Genomic DNA, 19251 nt, shown 5'->3' with positions numbered 1-19251 from the left:
GGTTTGTTAAAGGAGCCGTTACCTCATGATGACAGGGTGGACAGCAATTTCAAGGACACATGGAAAAAAAGTTTGTACTATTACACAAATAGGATACTGTATACAGGATCAAATTAAAATTAACAAAAATAAGTATAAATATTTATTATTCAAATCTTTACTAGAGAAAGGCCAAAATACTGGTCGTAAATCAATAAAACATGAGCGGGTTTGTTAAAGAGGCAACTACCTCACAATGACAAGGTGGACAGCAATTTCAGAGAGAAGGAAGAAAGTTTTTATTATTACAAAAATAGAATACAGGATCAAATTGACTCATTGAACTAAATTACTTGCTGTTAACAATAAAAAAAAAAAGTAGAATTCTGTATTATTTAAACACTCATTACGCACACAAGGAGGAAGTGTGTGCATGGGATGTATTAATCACATACATGGAATAAAATAAAGAAAATACATTTTAGGAGACTTATTGTTGGACTGGTAATTATGCAAATATTTTCCCATTTATAATAACGCCTTAGACTCAGAGTTTCATTATTCCACTTCCATAAGCACACTAGAGGCACTTTATAGAGATATTGACCCATAATGTTAAACCACCAACAGGCTTTATTGAATAACCCCCCCCCCATAATAATAATAATAATGATAATAATAATAATAATAATAATAATAATAATAATAATAAACAATCATCACAAATGTATCACAGCATTGCTAAACCTGACCTATTGTTTAATTGAGTCTTGAAGTAATTTAGCCTAAGCATCAGTAAATTGAAGCAGTACCTTGTACTCGCCACAAGGGGGATATCAAGCTATTAAAATGTTTCTACGCAGCCACTTCATTTCCAAGTACCAGTTCTTACATGAATAAGCCACTGGATATATTTGCTAGTGTTTTATTGTTTCATGCAAAGTATTTAAGTTAATTTACACCAAAAACTTTTTTTTTTTTGCCTTAGAATAAATAATTGCTTGAATTTGTGGCTTTTTTTTAAAGCAGACAGCACAATTCTATCTTACGATGACTTCCTTCACAAATAGTTTTAAAATGTCTACAAACTGTCGATACACTATCATAGTTAATATTAGAAAAAAATCTTTGTCAAGGAAGATGTTTTTGATCAATTCCAGGTTGATTTTTTTGCACAAAATACATGTGACAACCTCCCTTACCAGTCAAACCCTGACTGCAGAAATTCTAGTCATTGTTCCCAATTTATGAATAGCCTAATTTGTTAGCGGCTCGCACATGTGCCCTTTCACAGACGTGGACATTTTATGGACGCTTTGACTGATAGGCAGCTATGAGGAAAAAATAATGTCGTCAAAGCAGGAGGCTGTCAACTGTCGGCACACGGCCCACTGGAGATCGGATGACATCAAGGAACTCGAATGCAATCGGGCTTTTTCAACACGCCGGCGCGGGCCTTCACTCGCTACACGGGTCAAACGCAGTGCGGTCATCTGCACCTAACTCAGCCTGACACAATTTGACCTCACTCCGTAGCCTTCTCTGCTTGCCTTTTGTTTTCCCGCGCTCTCCTGGGAACGGCACTTAATACTATCCGTACACATTCTATCAAATGTGGTTAGTCTTCTAAGCTCTCATTTCTCAACATTTGCTTTTCTATTATTTGCCACAACTGCGTGTCTTTTCACGAATGGCCCTTTGTAGGACTTCACTGAGTTAGGGCGGGGGTCTGATGGAGTTGTTTGGCTCGGGCGGCCATCAAAGGCAAAGCTCCTTTAGAGGTTTGGGATGAAGAGGCTGTTGTTAACTCATTTTAGATATACTGAAAATAATGTCAAAAAAATGACCTTGTACTCTTTTAGGCAAAAATGGAGTTGCCTAGATATAAAAATGCCATTTCCCCTAAGGAAGTTTCAAATGAAATCAAGTCAAATTGGTCTTTACAATGAGCGTTTCCAAAGATTTCGCAGTCAGATGATCAGCAAAAGATAAATATAGTTAATGGCATTCAACACAAAGAAGCTTTAATCTTTGCTTTCTTCTCAGGCTTGATCTTAAGCGTTTAGTGGAGTGTTTTAAACGACTATTTTATCACCCGCTCCTCTCACAGGTCACTCGTTCTCACATTTCCATCGCATTTGGAAATCAATAGGCGATTGGTGGAAAAGTTGGCTTTGCTTTTTTTAACCATCTTGGTGCAATTTATCATCAGTTTACAATTATGATTTACTATTGGAAATTGTAAGTTTCCGATTGGTACCCTCATTGATAAATCTTGGACATTCTAATTTATAATGTGGGAAGAAGCCCAAAACCCCGTCTATGCCGTACGTCATTCTGCATGTTTGAAAACCAATTTAAACTCTTTTTAAGAGACATCTAAAAAAAAACAAAAAAGGAAAAAAAAAGTGATTCAGTAGTAGCAGGTGGATGTGACAGCACGCTTGACTGATCATTTCCGAATGGGCATTCATTCAATAAAGGCGAAGTTCCTCATTCGCTAATTGGACATCGCTTCCTTGTTGCATCCCACACATTTTTTTTGTAATAACAAACCAAAAAAAAAAAAAGTTGTGTCAAGCCACACAAACTTGTCTTTTCACACCAAACAGGTCTTTGTTTGGGGTGTGTGGGGGGGGGGGGCGTCTTGATTTAGTAGCAGTGAATGAGTGAGGTGTGAGGGTCAGCTCCTGCGTCATGCTGTAAATACCAACTGCGCTTGTTTGGAGCGAGCGAGGCCGCAGCCCCGCTTGCTATTCAGCCTTTTGAACCAAACAAACTGAATGCTGAACTGTGTCGTTGCCTCGCAATTATCCCCATTAAAGGAAAAACTGTACATTTGTCTCCCATTTGCTCTCACTCATTCCTTTTAATAGTTAAGGGATGACAATCTTATGGTACAATCAAGGCAATTATTCTGTTTGACTATGTTGCTAACAACTCACTAGCCACAGTGGTTATGAAAAGTCTACACAGCCCTGTTCAAATGCTAGGTTTTTGTGAAAAAGAAAATGAGACCAATATAAATAATTGTGATCACCCCCCCACCATAAATGTGACCTACCAACCTGTGCAATTTTGTTTCATTAAAAATAAAATAAAATTAATTGAGAACCTAGTTAATGCTTGAAAAGTGTGAATGGTCACACTTTAATCAGCTCATATTCATCAGCTGGCAACGTTCAAATTGTTCAAATATATTCTATATTCTACGACACCCATTAATTAGAGCCATTATGTCTTTGGAAGGAGAATTTTTTTTTAGAGAGAAAATCAATGTTCATACATTGCAGTATTATGTTAGTGTTGTTTTGTGATGGAGTGATGAGTTTCAAATGAAGTGATAACTGGCAAGGACCCTGCGGTGCTCTGCAGGAAGGATGATAAATACCTTCATATGCTAATGACGCATCTTGACATTTGGATCAGAAAATTGCTGTAGATGTTTATACTATTTACAAAAATAATTGTAAACAGAACTTTAATTTATTTATTTATTTTTCACTTTTTATTTGAAGTTTCCCCCATATATATTTTTTTTGTCCAAGTGACTCTTAAGTTTTACATTGGTGCTGCAGTTCCACTTTTGGCCAGGGAGTGTCAGTAGAAAGACGAATAACTCTCCTACTTTTTTTTCTCTGTAGATTAATGATAAAGTTGACTCGTGTACAAAAAAAGTCAAGTCGCCATCATTTACCAAGACACCGTGTGGCACCTGTGGTGTCTTTAGCTAGCTATTATAAATATGCTCTTAAAGCCTTTCATGAAACAGATAAAGCAAACACATTTTTAAACCAAAATTAAAATATACTGTTTTCTTCTTACAGTACAACAGGGCTCACTTTTTTTTGCCAGCACATACCAACAACAACGCAATAAAGAATGAGTATAATTTCTCCAGCATGGTAAAACACACTGGCCTCCCACAGTTGAATAAATAATCATTCAAATCACTCAACTTGTCTTATTTTACATTGGTCTGTTTTTAATCTGCATAGATTCAAGGCTAATGCTTCATTACAGGGTATTTTCACATAATGATCCTCATGTTGCCGCTGTTATTTTTTTTTTATTAACGCAATTACCTGGCTCTTATTGGACTGGGTCAGAGGTCTAATTACCCTGCGTCATGCCGGTAAATAGTTGGCGGCGCCGAGCAGGTGGCCCTGGAGGTAAGAGGGAGACATGGGGCATACCGAGGCGGGCAATTACTGGATGAATTTCACTTTAATAAATGTGGAGCTACATTTGGAAATTCAGATAACAGAGCTTTCTGCCTAATGGGTGCTGCACCGAGGCCACTTGTGCGAGGAAATGATCCCAAAGAGGGTTTAATTAACAGCAGCTACATGATCCAGGGAGCGCGTGACAGAATGCTAAAGTGAGGGGGAGAGCGGCACAGCATAGGGAGAATATGAAAATTACTGAGGGGGAGGGGCACGGTTGAAAAGTGGCTGCCAACTTTTAATTTGCACGCTTTCAAATCAAGAATCTGCTTCTGTTTTTGAAAAACAACACGTTGGTACTCATCAGTAACTTTTACCCAGTAACCCGATCAAAGTACATTATTGTGATGATATAGTTATGCCAAATAACTAAGGTGCCAAAGGATCACATAAACACACACACACTCTGCCACACGCGTTTGAAATATTCTTTCGGGATCCGTTGTCATAGCCATGTTGATCTTCAGAAAGAGGAAGAGAAATCACATAGAGCTTGGTTGGATGATTTGGGAGCTTGCTAAAGCATGGTGATGTTCTTGGCAAGGAACTGTTGGATGCTCAGGGCAGGTTGACATGGTGAGGGGTCATGATGAGTTGTTCTGTCACAACTCTCACCTCCTCTCACGCTCAGAATGTAGCAAATGCTGCATGAGCTCTTTGTAAATGTGCCCGTTGACCATCTAGGCCATGTTGAAGGGGAAACATGCAGTGTTGGTTTTGAAATATAGCTTCCCGGAAGTTTTCAGACACACCACACTTTGATGTTGTACAATGTTACCGGTTTGGTCATTGTTTTCCAGAGTAAAAACAGATGTTTGCAAACGTCTTATTTTGATTAAATACAGAAGATCGGTCTTCCTTCATGAAGGACTACAGAAATCAGTCAACAATTACTGTTGATATGCTGAAATCAGATGATTTGGATGAATTTAAATTAAAAAAAAGGCCAGTAAATTTTGACAGCATTGCAATCGTATTCTAAAAACAACCGTCATCACCTAATGTTTTGATTGCCACCTGTTGATTTGTTAGCAGTTATGAAAAATAAAATGACGCATTTACGTGCAAATTTCGGCACACATCCGGATCAAGACGCATACCCATGAATGTATTTATTGAATCAGCAGGTCATGATGCAATAAAAAAAAAAAGTCTGTACAAGTAGTCGTCCACGTTTTATTGCGCCTTGCTGCCACCCGCAGGACTGGAGTGGGATGGTTTTAATAATTCATTTCTTGTCCTTCTCACGTTGCTGCTCTGCCCTCAGTCTGTTTGGTTACTCTTTTACAAAAAAAAGTTGAGAATGACTGTTAACAGAAAAATCACTGTTAAGACATTTTCTATAAACCAAAACCTCAGAGCATCCAAACATCTGAAAGTGAACAATGATGAGCAGCGCTGGCAGTAGTCCGGCGGAATGCACAGTCATGAGCAGGCAGTGGTGTAATGGCATGTTTACATCAACACACCTAATCCACACATTTGATGCCGAGAGTTTGTTTTGTCCTGCGGCTGCTGTCACTTGTCATGTTTTTAGCGCCGTGCACAAGCTTGCTCCCAAGCGCCACCATACTGCGGCGGCGCTTTTGTTTTGTGTGCTTTTTTGCATGCGAGGTCCTCGTGGTTTTACACAGCGCGGTCTCCCTCCACTCTCCACCGGTGCTAAAAGCCCAGAAACAGAACGGTAATTGCCCAATTAGGGCCCTCGCTCCGTGGGCCGCGGAGCACTATGCGCCTCCACATGCTCACAGAGTCAGATAATTGAGATGAAAGCAAATGAACGGATGGCAGACAAACAAGCTACTAGAAAATAATTACTTGGAGTGTTTCTTTTCAGTACCTGTACAGCGAATTTCATTATTGTCAATAGCCTCTAAAGCTGCTCGAAACGCTGGTATTTGTCATATTCATAGAGACTTGATAATGACATTAATTTGTCTTAATGGCTTGGTTCTATTGTTAAAAATAGTGAAATGAGCAGAAATTGTCTTTCCTCAGCAGGTAGAGAGGACTTCAGCGCACTCCTGGCCAGCATGAGGAGATAATTTGGTGTGCTTGTCAAATTTCCAATAATTTGTTATATGGAACATGCGTAATGTTAATACCATTAATGTCCATTTTCTTCTAAATTCATTACTGCCCTTTTTCTCTTCCGCTGTAATGCCTTAGCCATTTTGCTGGGATTCAGGATATTACGGCAAGAGTGCTTAAAAACGTTTGGTCTTATACACAAACATACACAGATCTAAAAAAATTTTTTAAAAAAAGTGTTACCATTACTCCTCCTGACATATTGTATCATTTCACTTTAGTCGAGAAAAAGCATTTGGTTAATTCGGAATATCATATTATAGACAAAAGTAATGATCTTTAAGATACCTATTCCCCCCGAAAGCTAGTTTACAAGTATTCAAAATACATTTATATTAAATTACCTAAAATATTTCATTGGAACTAAACTTTTCAATAAAATTTCACAAAAGGACACGTTAGATGATGAATAGGAGACTGCTGGTTTCAAAATCTGCCACACAAACAGAAAAATGTGTGTCAGCTTTCTGACAGGGTGGACATTTTTGGCTAATGTTAGCATTTATTGACCACATCGTGGACCGCAACGACATGATTCTGTTAAAAAGCGGACTGTGTACTATCTAACAAATATATTTCAAGTTTCTGAAGGTATTATTTGATATTTTCCACTTCGACAGAGTGGACGTGTTTGGCTTGATGATATTTAGCTTAACACATGATCAAAACTATGAAGCATCAGTGTTGATACTTCCTCCGTAACTATAGCTACAGTTTTGGTCTCCATTGAAGAAAGGAAAAATGCGGATTGTTATGCTACGGAAAAAAATGACAGGGTTCCTTAAAGGGGCGGTTACCTCATTATGACAGGGTGGACGGCAAATTTCCAGGGCGCATGCAAAATGTTAAAAATAACTTGTTGTGGACACTAAAACCATGACATTTTGGGGGATATAATATCATTTAACCACTTAATTGAATTCATTTATATCCTTGTCTCATCTGTTAAATTCATTTTGCAACAAACGTAGTTTTATGCGATGGTTAAAGTGTTGGTAACCATTAATTACTCAAATAAAGGTTCTACTTCTATTCTAAAAACAGAAAAAGTCTCCAAAGGCTGTTGATTATTATTTTTTTCAGAGGCCAATTATTATATTTAATGCGCTATGTACTTGATTTAAATCACATATTGTGCATATTTAGTTGATATTTGCTTTCACTCTTCAAACAAATTAACAGTCAGGTTTTCTGTGTGTGCGTGTTCCAACTTTTGTAAGTAAACACTTTTATGCGTGTGCGAGTTTGAGTACTGAGAGGTTAAGGTTGTTATTGCTTAACACAGAAGCTGATGATTCATTTGACTCCGGTTTGGAGTTTCTTATATAACATGTTGAATAATACGTTTGAAATAGTTTTCTCTACTTTGCACTGTGATGGAAAATGTGCGTGTTTTCTTTGAAAATCATTATTAGGAACATTCAAAATGCAAGTTTGAAAAATTGCTATGATGGATCGATTAGCTAGTTTTGAATAATGTCCTAATCAGGGATGTTCGAGTCCACTTTTTTTCGGATGGATAACAGTACGAGTACTCATGAGTACTCACTGATACCGATACCAAGTTCCGATACATAACATTTCCCCCAAAAAACAATGGCAGATCATTTGAAAGAAAGACCTATATATTTGAAAATAGCATTTTTCTTTAAAATTGCATGACATAATGGACATGTTCTATTCTTCTGATTTCTACTGCCAATATTTTCAAATAAGGCCCAAATCTGATACATAGCATCTGTAGTCGCACATCCCTAGTCCTAATGTTGAATAAATCAGTTTGTCATTTTTTTCCTTTACATTTTATTGTTGCGGCCCGAGACTATTTCTATCGAAACCAGTAATTCGCCATCAAGACGCATAAACCCCATTAGGCCAGCATTTAAATGAAATTTAAAGGGCTGGAAGGGTGTCTCATTTGAATAATTCATTGATGGTGTATCTCCACCTGCCTGTGTCTGAATTTGTGTGACCGAGGGCCTGAATGGTGATGTGTGACACACTCCCGATGAAAAATAACAGCCGCCCTCAGATCTGCACAACGGCCGGTGAAGAATCGCTGACTTTTATTGGCGGCGAATAAAAGGATGCGGTGAAAGAGTCAAAGGCTGGAGGGGGGGAGCGAGGGATTCAGGGGGAGGGGCGGAGGAGTGCAAAACAAGGCCCCATCCATCACATGAGTTGAGGAGACACATTCCAGTGCCCTTAGCGAGAGGATACATTCACTCAAAGTCACAATAGAGGAGGAATCTGGGAGAAGCTGGGAGGGGCGCTCATCAATACACAACCTCACCCTTAGGCTCAAACTCAATGCGCCTTCCAGCCCGATTCACTTCCCTCTACAGGCATGACAAATGTACATTTTGCTGCCCGTGAATGTGCCGATACTCAAAACAACAAAACGGACAAAAAAACAAAATCACGGCTTGGATGCGAATAGTTAACAAAACATCTCAACTGGCCTTCTCTTTTGCTTCCCTCCCTTCCCCTCCCTCTTTCTGTCCGTCTTCTCTTTTCCCCACTTCGTCCCACTCGTTAATCGGGAGTTTGGGAAATTTGGGGCCGCCGTGCTAGGACATCTCTGTCTGGCCGAGTCGGCGGGGATTTGAGGGTGGAGGGAGCAGGTGATGGCTTTCTGGAGTGCTCTCATTTACACTCCTCCCTTTCTCTCGCTGAGCAGCGTGAAGAGGTGGGAGAGACGAGGGGGCCGCTTCCTCTCTCTCCTGTGAGCTGCACCTGCCAGGGGTGAGAGGATCAATGGTGAACTCTGACCCCCGTACCTTTCACAATGCCCACTTATTAGCCCTAGCGTGTCATGTATACGGCGTTGATGTTTTATGCGAGGATGCACCACAACTGTACGATTTTTTTTTTGGGCATTGGCATCGCAACTTTGAAGTTGGACAATGACAACTACTGGAGTTTGGACAAGAACACCTTTGTCTACATTTCCTTAATTGACTGGTGAGGACAATTAGCAGCCAATTACAAATCCAGATACAAACTCTTGAGCATTGGTTCTTAATTTAAACTTGTTTTTAATGTAAATTCACTGAATTCTTCTTTATTGTTTTTTTTTTCCAAATTCAAGACGTGAAAACAGCTGAGACCAACGTTAGTTTAGTTAAATAAAACGAAATAAAAATAAAAAATAAACATTAAAAAAATAAACTAAAACTAATACTAAAACTAACTAAAACCAAGCATTTAAAAAATATATATATATTATCATATTCGTCCGACCACTTTAATGCTTAAAGTTCGTTTAACGCCACATTTTTCTTTAACGTGTGATTAATGACAGTCCCATATTTTGAAAGCCTGTACTGGTGGAATGCCAGTCGCAGCACAGCAAACACGTCCACGCCAAAATTTAGCAGTAATAATAATGCATATATTTGTGGAGATCGGGCTCAAGTTGTATTTTACTATTTTAAAAATGGGCAGAATTTCACAAGTTACGTCATGTTTAGATGGCTCTTAATATGAAAAGAAAAATGCACTGATCTGTCACCAACATCTTACAAATGCAATGATGCCATCTAGTGGCAGAAAAATTACCCCAACACAAATCCATATCACATTTTTTTTTTACAGTACAGTACATCCTTTTAATTTTAAGTATGAAATCTTAGAAAAAAATATTTTATTGTACATTTAGAACCGATATAAAATTTGTGATTAATTGTGAGTTAACTTGAAGTCATGCGATTAATTATGAATAAAAAATGTAATAGCCTGACTCCCTGACACAAATTTGAATAGCTGTCCACTTTAGTGACCACTATCCCGCAAAGGGTTAATGCTCAATTAACCAACTAAACAGTTATGCCCATTCCTAATTTAAGCAACACTTTATTTTCCAGGCATTGTATTTGATGGCACACAGTTGTCTTGACTGCTTGTTTGGGTCACCTGTTGCTTTTTTTGCCATAAAACTACTTGACAGTTTCACTTTACATCAATAAAGACACAATACAGTCATGTTTTGTGTTGGTGTTTTCCATCTTGTGTTTATTATAAATAGGAGGCCTCTTCTTCTTTTTCTTCTTTTTTTTCTTTTTTTCCGGTCCGGCTGCTCATTTTGTCCTTGAACCAAGTCTAAATGCTGATTATTCAGAGTGCCGCGATCCATTTTGGATTCTGCCGTAGCGTTAGAGTAGTGTGAAAGTCGACGGACCCCTGGCCTTGACCAGCTGAGAGCCAGTGTGTCGGTTTCTATGGTAATGGTGAAAAAGTAACGAGCTCCCAGCAGCGCCCCGCCGCGTGTCGCCTCCCCAATAGAGCGCATCTGCAGAATGTAAGGGGGGACCCGGCGAGATGGGCAGTGACCCGTCATCACACCGACTCTCACACATGTGCTCGTATATAGACTTTGAATTAGCCTAAATCTTTTTTTTCACACTGCTTGTGTCATAACTCTTGAGCGGGAGAGTGGGAGCCATAGATTCTGTCAAAAGCGGAGTGGGCAAAAAAATAAATAAAAATAAATAGCTGTCACGGGGGGCATAATGATAGGGTGGGAGGGATACAACAACAAAGTAGGGGAGAAAGAAATCTGACAAAAGCAAATCACAATGCTGACAATACAGAATTGAGGATGAAGGATACTACTTTATGAAATATAGGGCTGCAACTATCAATTATTTCAGTAATAAATTAACATGGCGATTTCTTTTTCCCAATTAATTGGATTTTTTTTTTTTATGTTAAAATCCCCCCCCAAACGGGGCAGTTTTTCAAATCAACAGTGCACAAAAATAAATAAAATAGGATTATTTTATTTTTTTTTTAAATTCACGATTTGGTGAGGAAATTGGCATGAGGAAAATGGGCAAAAATTAGTAAAAAAAAATTAGTAAAAAAAAAGAATAGTTACCCTGAAATTTTGAGTATTTAGATTCAATTTTAAATTAAATGAATGAATTAAAAAGAAATGTAAACGATTCATCAAGTAGTTGTCAGTTATTTCTCAATTAATCAATTGATCATTGCACTTTTTATGAAATATATCCAGTACTGAGATTGGTTTGCTCATATGTGCATCCAAATTGACACATTGCAAATGCACTGTATTCAATGATTGAGACGTTTGTTGTTTTATGACCTTTTTGGCTGCTATTTTATATTGTAAAAAAAAAAAAAAATGGAAAAGATGTATGTAGAAATTCACAAACTTTAATTACAGTTTCACTCCATTTTTTGTGGTAATTATTCTATTATGTCTGGTGTGGTCAAAGCAACACATCAACAACAATCAACGCATTTATCGATGGTCTTGGAGTGTCTTTAAAACTTTCTGCCGGAATGCTTTTAAAAGCTTTTGTCCACATTTCAGAAGTCAAAGTTTGTGTTGGCAGTCAAACCGCTTCACCCTGGAAAAAAATGAAGACCCCGCCAAAACAAAGGCCACCCCTGAAAAGAAACTAATGTGAGATGAATGGGGAGGAAATAGTGCAAACCGCAGGAGGTCATTAATGAGAAAACCATAAACTTTCAAGGAGTCACAGTGGTTTGTTTGTTTCCACTTTTGAATCTTCAACCACTTTTTGTGCCTTTTGATGTTTCAAACTCCGCTGAGGTAAATCTCAAAAATATGCCTAGCTGAAAATGAGTAAATCGTGTTTCCATGAGTTCTTTCTTGCCGTGTTGAGACACTTCTCTTCCCTGCTCTCTGACCTCCCCCCTCCCTGCCTCGTACCCCCCTCTGTGGTTTCCCATGAGCCTCCAATTGACTCAATTAAGTGAACACACAACAACCATATGCTTAAAGATGTTTGTTCTCACAAAACGGCCTCGCAGCTGCATCCAGCGAGCTGGCGGGAATTTGGGCCACGGCGGCGAAATGTCCTCCCATCCTGTGTTCCTGTGATCTTTTGTCATTTGAAAGAGTGTTCCGTGGAAACATCAGAGTGCCAAAAATGGAAAGAGCGAAAAGTGACAATGAAGGAAAAGTAAGAAAGTGAATAAGGGGAGGATCGGGAAAGTCAAGTGAAAAGGAGGGAGGAGCAGCGAGCCGCCATCCAAAGTTGTCCGGCGCCGTCATCCGTCTTTGTTTGGGCCACAATAACGTCTCGGGCGTGTTGCTGCAGCATGACATTCGGCGGAGAGAAATAAGGCAAACAGAACATCGCAAAAGGCGCTTTGCCGCCTCGGCCTTTTGTACTTGGGGGACCGTTCACGGTGCGGCAAAGGACACAAAACCTGGGACAAAAGGGCCAATGTGGACGAAGGCACCATCGCTGACATCCCCGGCACTTTGAACAACTTGTCAACGTGGACACTCAAGCGCCTCCACTCTGTCACATTTGTGTACAGACCCCTTGAAAGGCCTTGCTGACCTGCCCATATCCCTTTGCTGGGGTTCAAATGGCAAGAAGGCTTCATTGTGTCTGCGGGAGTTCATTAAATTCATTGGTTTGACCTGTTATTTCGAGGCCAAAAGTCTTCTGATTTGGAAAAATGTGAGGCAGCCATACGTAATCGCCTGCTGACCTTCGCGGGGTAACAAACCCCTTTGAAGAGCATTTCAAGGCTTTTATATGAATGGGGTCAAAGGGAACGTTGGAGACATATCTATAGCAGAACAAATGGATTTACATCAAAAGGGAATTTGAAATAATCCAAACATATTTACACCTCTAATGGCTCTGTGGTCTTTTTTTTTTTTGTGCCCACTTAATATTTGGACTCAAATGCATTTATCATTCCTTACGTTTCATTGATTCCACACAATTGAAGAAGTAGTCTGGGAGAATGGAATAAATGACAAATATTAGGAAAAGTCAAGTCAGGTATTGGTTGGTGAGATGTCAAAATGCATCATGGACGACTCGAGCCTCTTAGTTCCCATAACGTCGTCACATTTAGATGTAAATTGGCTCATTAGGATGGCTAGACTCTCAGGTTTGCATTTATCTCCCATTTATTCTTGTCATACACTTGCCGGGCTCCACGACAACTCGGTCCTGAGGAATTTAATTAAAAGACCTTTAAACGGGGCAAACTTAATGAACTCTTGTTGTATATAAATAATCCATTAGCAACACTTATAATAAATTTCCTTTAAATGCACAGAAGCTAGATTGGGACGCCTCATATGTCACTGTAATATTCCGCTTTCTTTGGAACCCGACATTTGGACTGTAACGGCTCAGGAACACGAGTTGGTCCTGGAAAGTTTTGTGCGGAGTGTGCCTTCGCCTCGTCATTTACCGCCTCTTCACAACTGACGACCCCGACGTGATATAAAATGACAAATTTCAACGCAAGCGTCTACGCCGCGACGGTCAACTTGCCCGACTTTTGAGCACTTTGAGGCGCAAGAAGAAGTTGTTTTTTTCCCGCCTCATCTAAATAGTGCAGAACAGCAAAAACTCAAATGTTTAATTTAAATCCCAATTTGCTTCATAATTTGAAGCATGTTGAAGAGAGAGGTTGTTTGCTGAAACGTGCTGCTGATCTGTAGCCACATAGCCATAATTTTACTGTCATCAACAACAAACAACAATTTAAAACACAGACACCGGTGGTCTCAGTTTGGTAGCCCCTCGGGATACAATGGAAAAAAACTCTAAATGTAATACATTCACAGAGCTTCAGTTATGGCATCAAAGCATTCCATGCCACAGGGTAGCAAAGCTCTAGACTCTTTTTTTTCCAAATGTTATCCTTACCCAAGGAACAGATGAAATAGTGTCGTGAAAGAACATGAGGCGGAGTCAAACCTAAAAAAAAAGGCTTAGGCCGATGAGTTTGAACAGTGTTTCTCAACCTTTTTGGAGTCACAGCACACTTTTTTTTCATTAGAGGCTTTTCCACCGCCGGAACTTTTGGAGAACTTTTCAATTTTACCTAGGTAAAATTCAGTTTGCACGCTTTTCCACCAACAACAATTTCCTAGGTAATTGACTCATTCACTGCCATCGACGGCTATAGACGTCAAAAATTCATTTGAACTAATTCTATTAGTTTAAAAATGTTCCCACTTTTGTTAACAAGAGTATAAATACCTAGATTTTTTTTTTATTGTATTAGAACAGATTTAACTAGTGCAGTCCTGCGATTAATTACGATTAAAAATTGTAATCTTTATAATAATCTTTTCTTAAAAAAAATTCTAATTATTATTTAAAAAAATTTAAGAAAAGATTATTAAAAATTAGAGGCATCAGGTGATTAAAATTTGTAATCGTAATTAATCGCATGACTTCACTAGTTAACTCACGATTAATCACAAATTTTATATCGGTTCTTTCTTTAGTCTAGGCTTTCATACTCTTGTTAACAAAAATAGGGGGAAAAAAAGTTCAACTAATAGAAATAGCTCAAATTAATTGTTGACGTCTATTGCTGTCAATGGCAGTGAATGAGTTCAATTCCCCAAGGGGCATCCGAGTACTAGCTCAGCAGCAGGGTCTTGTTGAGCCGGCTGGAACTTTTGAGGGGGCGGGCTGCGCTGACCAAGGCTGATTGGTTGGTAAAATTGGGGGGGGGGGGGTTGTTTTTACATAGGCTGGGCTCCCCGCCTCGTACCTGACTCGATACCTTTGCCTGCGTTCTTCAGCTTTCTTATGCGCAAAGCTCTCATTGCTTTAAATTTTTTTTGAACAAGACGAGGAAAAGCAACAGTTGATTCTAATAATCTCAACTGCCCAAACATTTTCTAAGAACTACCTTAAATATACTTTAACTTCAGCACACACACACACATAAAAAAAAACAACCCAAAATGGCAACCATCTTCAAATTAAGGCTGCCAAATTACAATCATCAACCCAATCTGCTGCATCAAAATAAATAACCCAGCATTAGGTAAAATACACCAAATGTGCTCAAAATCCACAGATACGCGAGTGGATTAGGAATACAACCCATCTTCTTTTTTTATTTTTTTTACGCGTGGATGCAATATAAAACTGTCTACATTCCTACGTCTGGATCACATCACCCTTATTTAATATCACATTGAAATGACCTTGATTCCTTCTGTTTATTTTGTTTTATTCCAACAAGTTCACACATGACCACATTCACCTGTAGAGCCCCCCTGGCAACCCTCCCCAACATCACATCACTGTGAAGCCCTCTCGCTTTAAGATTCATTGGTCCCTATAGACTCGGGCAGCCCAACCATATTGCACCATTCAGCCGGTACTTATGTGTCATCTGTTATCTATCGGGCTGGTGTTTGTGGTGAGCATATGAATGATAATCAGGCCTTTGTGTGTCCAGAGAGGTGCAGCGGGATCTGCGCTCCGCCATGTTGCCTCAGGGGGAGATTAGGAGGGGCAGCCGGCCCTCTGTGTCACGTCGACAGTCACAGCGCCCATCGTCGGCCGGGCCCAAACCCCATTGGGACCTTAAATCCTGTTACACTGTCAGCTAAAACCATCATTTGTATTAGAGATGTGTGGGTGTTTAAGTGCGCGTACATATTAAGTGCGAGGGGGGTAGTGTCTTAAAGTATGAATTATTCATACTGAAAGAAAAGGAGATATTGACTACATCTCCATAAACAGACTGCGCTCTTTATGTCAGCGGGCACGAGATCTTTGGGTATAATTGCATAAAAGGCCCTGAAAATGATCTCCTCCTGCAGCACAGCAGGCACTGGTCAGCCTCGTCATCGGGGATGAATTTGAGTGATGGCAATTGTTCCATCGTAATATCTTATAAATAATTTACTGTCTTTTATTCAATGTGAACATTTGGAAGATTCTCTATAAGCAGCTGTATGTAAGTTGGATTAGCGCAGTGTATGATTCTTGATGTGGGCACACATGATTTTTTTTTTTTTGGGTGTGTGCAGAAAAAAGTGCTGAGCAGGCGATTTTTGCCTGGATTATTCCCGTCGGTAACAACTGGAGAATGAGATTCTTTGCACTTCTGGCCTGCGCCTCCAGAGGGAGGTCAGAACTATTTGTCAGTCTCCAGTTGAGAGTGCAAATTGGGATGAGTCTCCCCTGCGTGACGACCCGCACAACCTCTATTCCTATCCACGGGGCGACTGCTGTCCATAATTTGGGAATTAGTGCGTCTAATAGCATCTTTATGCGGAGCAACAAATCAAACTGCCACACAGTTGACTGTGATTTGACACACAACAAAACACTTTTTTTTTCCATTTGTGTTTGCAATTTTGAAAAGCAGTTTTAAAGATGTTGTTACAAGTTTGGGCGAGATTGACAGTTCCTGAAGAAATATTTTTATATCCTGTGATAACAGACCTCATCAGGGTTTAACTGCTCCTAATTCACTGCAATGGTGAACCCTAATTACAGGTCTAAGGTTTATTGCACATTAGAGGTGTGATGCCGAACACATAACGCCTCTTTTAATGGTGGCACACATCGCATTTATCCTGATGTGTTTCAAAGTGGATGGGCCAAAAAAATAAGCTAAACCATTTGAAACCGGTCGAAAGGCGGTGCTGTTCCTTCTCCGCGTTTTTGACGTTAATGATTTTTAAAAACGTCCAACTTTAACTCGCACGTCTTTGAAGGTCGTGTTGAGAGCGCCTTCTAGTGAAAGCAAATGTTTTGCTATTAGCTAATTGAATGAGAGCGCAATGCGAGGCCGCGCCGCTCCATGACAGAGTCGCCTTTGTTGCGTCTATCCGCCGCTGTCACACACTTTAATTCGACTCTCTTTCTCCCTCATTGAAACCCTCCACAATGACATTCAATAAGGGCCGCCGAGTGAAAACCTGGTTATTTTTACATATTCTTCCAAACCTCCACCCCTCCCGCCCCCGACCCGGCAGGGGCCCGAGCAAAGGAATTAATCACTGCTCTTTAACAGAACTGCCTTCAGGCAATGACTTGTCCCTTTTTTGTGCTTAGAAATGACACATTAACCCTAAATTGGTTTGCATATACTTAACATTCAGCTGTTGTGTGTAGCTATACAAAATATAAGTAAACATTTCAGATTATTGACAATTCCGAGTTGAAGTCACAAGTCGAAATGGCGGTTTTGTGTTGCATTCGAGGACGGTTTGAAGTCGGATTTATCTCTGTCCCAGTTCTGCCCTCTTAAGTGTTTGGAGCATGTAAACAACAAAGATGGCTGGTTTTGATCAATTGTTTTAGTTACATCAACGTTTCGTCACTGTGAACGTAACGCTTTGAGTTCCGAGTGGGATACTTTCCTCGAATACAACATTGGATTTTGGATCGTTGTAATTTAAGTTAGGGAGAATTATTTTGATTTGAAAATATGTTGTACGACTACTATATATTTTTTTAATGCTAGTCACATAGGCAAAAAGCAATAGGCCTACAATGCGCCATGGAAATGACTGCATTGAGGAAATATCAGAAATAGGCTACCCGGATGTTTGGAATTGTCAATAGGCAAAATAGCGTGCGCAATTTTTTGCACCAATTCCGCATAACTTGAATCCAAGCTAGCTTTCTGAATGTGACAATTTAAACTGTGTTTTATGGTAAAATAAGAGCGATGATAAAAGGCCGAATGGGGCAGTGCCGCCTCTCGCGGCGTGGGTGGGGCTGACAAGAATAGACTACATTATGCAGTTCATTTAGTTAACAAGTGAAATAATAGGGAAGCGTGCAGTGGGAATGCCGAGAGAAAAGCACAAAACCCTATTGAGGGCTCTCGGCCGCTTGCAGCGTAACCGTCACATGTCCGAAGCGGCTCCGCGGCGCCTATTTAAGGAGCCCCCGGCGCGCCTTCAGCACCACTTCGCTGTCCACCCTTCCACGCGAGAGCACGCACCCGTGTCCCAAATCCACCCTGCAGCACGACTCGCCTGCGCGCCCGCAACCATGCCGAGATCTTTTCTGGTGGATTCGTTGATTTTAAGAGAAGCCGGCGACAAGGGGAGCGACAACAGCACGCCTCTCTTCCCGTACGCGGTGCACTCGTCCGGCCACCACGCGCACGGGCTGCCGGGCTCGTGCCACTCCCGGAAGGCCGGGCTGCTGTGCTTCTGCCCGCTGTGCATGGCCGCCTCCCAGCTGCACCCTTCTCCGCCCGCGCTGCCGCTCCTCAAAGCTTCCTTCCCGGCTTTCGGCTCGCAGTACTGCCACACGGCTCTGTCCAGGCAGCACGCCGCGTCCAACGGCATCAACCTCGGCCACGGAGCCGCCATGTACCAGGCCGCCTACGCGCTGCCGGACCCGCGGCAGTACCACTGCATCTCCATCGGTGAGTCCACAACTATCCCACACTTCTCTAACACTTCCTTCCTTGTGACTATACCTGACGATATTGTTTCGCATTCCACAGAAAATAGCAACAGCAAACTTCAGAGCAGCAAGCGCATGCGCACGGCCTTCACCAGCACGCAACTTTTGGAGCTGGAGCGCGAGTTCACCTCCAACATGTACCTGTCCAGGCTGAGGCGCATCGAGATCGCCACCTACCTCAACCTGTCCGAGAAGCAGGTCAAGATCTGGTTCCAGAACCGCAGGGTGAAGCACAAAAAGGAGGGCAAGAGCGGAACCGGCGGCCCACGGACTGCCAACAACGGCTGCAAATGCTCGTCGTCGGCGGCCAGATGCTCGGAGGAAGAAGAGGACGACATGCCCGTGTCCCCTTCATCATTCTCCGAGAAGGATGATGTGGACTTGTCCGTCTCACCCTAAACTCCCTGGACGATTTTTTTTTAAATGAGCCAAAAAGACTGTAACACTTATGTACATACAAAGAAAATATTTAATCAGGAATTTATCCTGAATGACTGTATAACTCTGTATACATGTTGTACGTTTTTCATGTAGTTTTTTTCTGAAAACGGTCGATTTGTTGTTGCCCATATTTGTAAAAGAAAATCCAAATGAAAAAAAAAAAATCTAAATAGCTTTTTCCCCTCAGGGAAAGTTTGCCCTCTCGGTTTTTGAGCTTGGCCTCAAATGTATTATTCAATGTCATTGCAAATTTATTTATTTATTTAAAAATGTTGAAATAAAAACACATTTCTCAGCTG

At 40.6% G+C, this 19251-nt stretch overlaps 1 protein-coding gene across 1 annotated transcript in view; it reads left to right on the top strand.

Annotated features, from left to right (window-relative positions):
* Window positions 1-19251, top strand: part of gsx1 (GS homeobox 1) — a 25805-nt gene extending 6554 nt beyond the window's left edge. Inside the window, exons 4-5 of the mRNA XM_077546255.1 lie at window positions 15531-18470; window positions 18552-19251. Of these exons, the coding sequence (XP_077402381.1) occupies window positions 17882-18470; window positions 18552-18910 (948 nt within the window). The 5' untranslated portion in view covers window positions 15531-17881 and the 3' untranslated portion in view covers window positions 18911-19251. The remainder of the gene's footprint in view (window positions 1-15530; window positions 18471-18551) is intronic.

Source organism: Vanacampus margaritifer, chromosome 16 (assembly GCF_051991255.1).
Source record: "Vanacampus margaritifer isolate UIUO_Vmar chromosome 16, RoL_Vmar_1.0, whole genome shotgun sequence".
In the NCBI taxonomy this organism is placed as follows: Eukaryota; Metazoa; Chordata; class Actinopteri; order Syngnathiformes; family Syngnathidae; genus Vanacampus; species Vanacampus margaritifer.
This window is presented reverse-complemented; position numbering and strand designations above follow the sequence as displayed.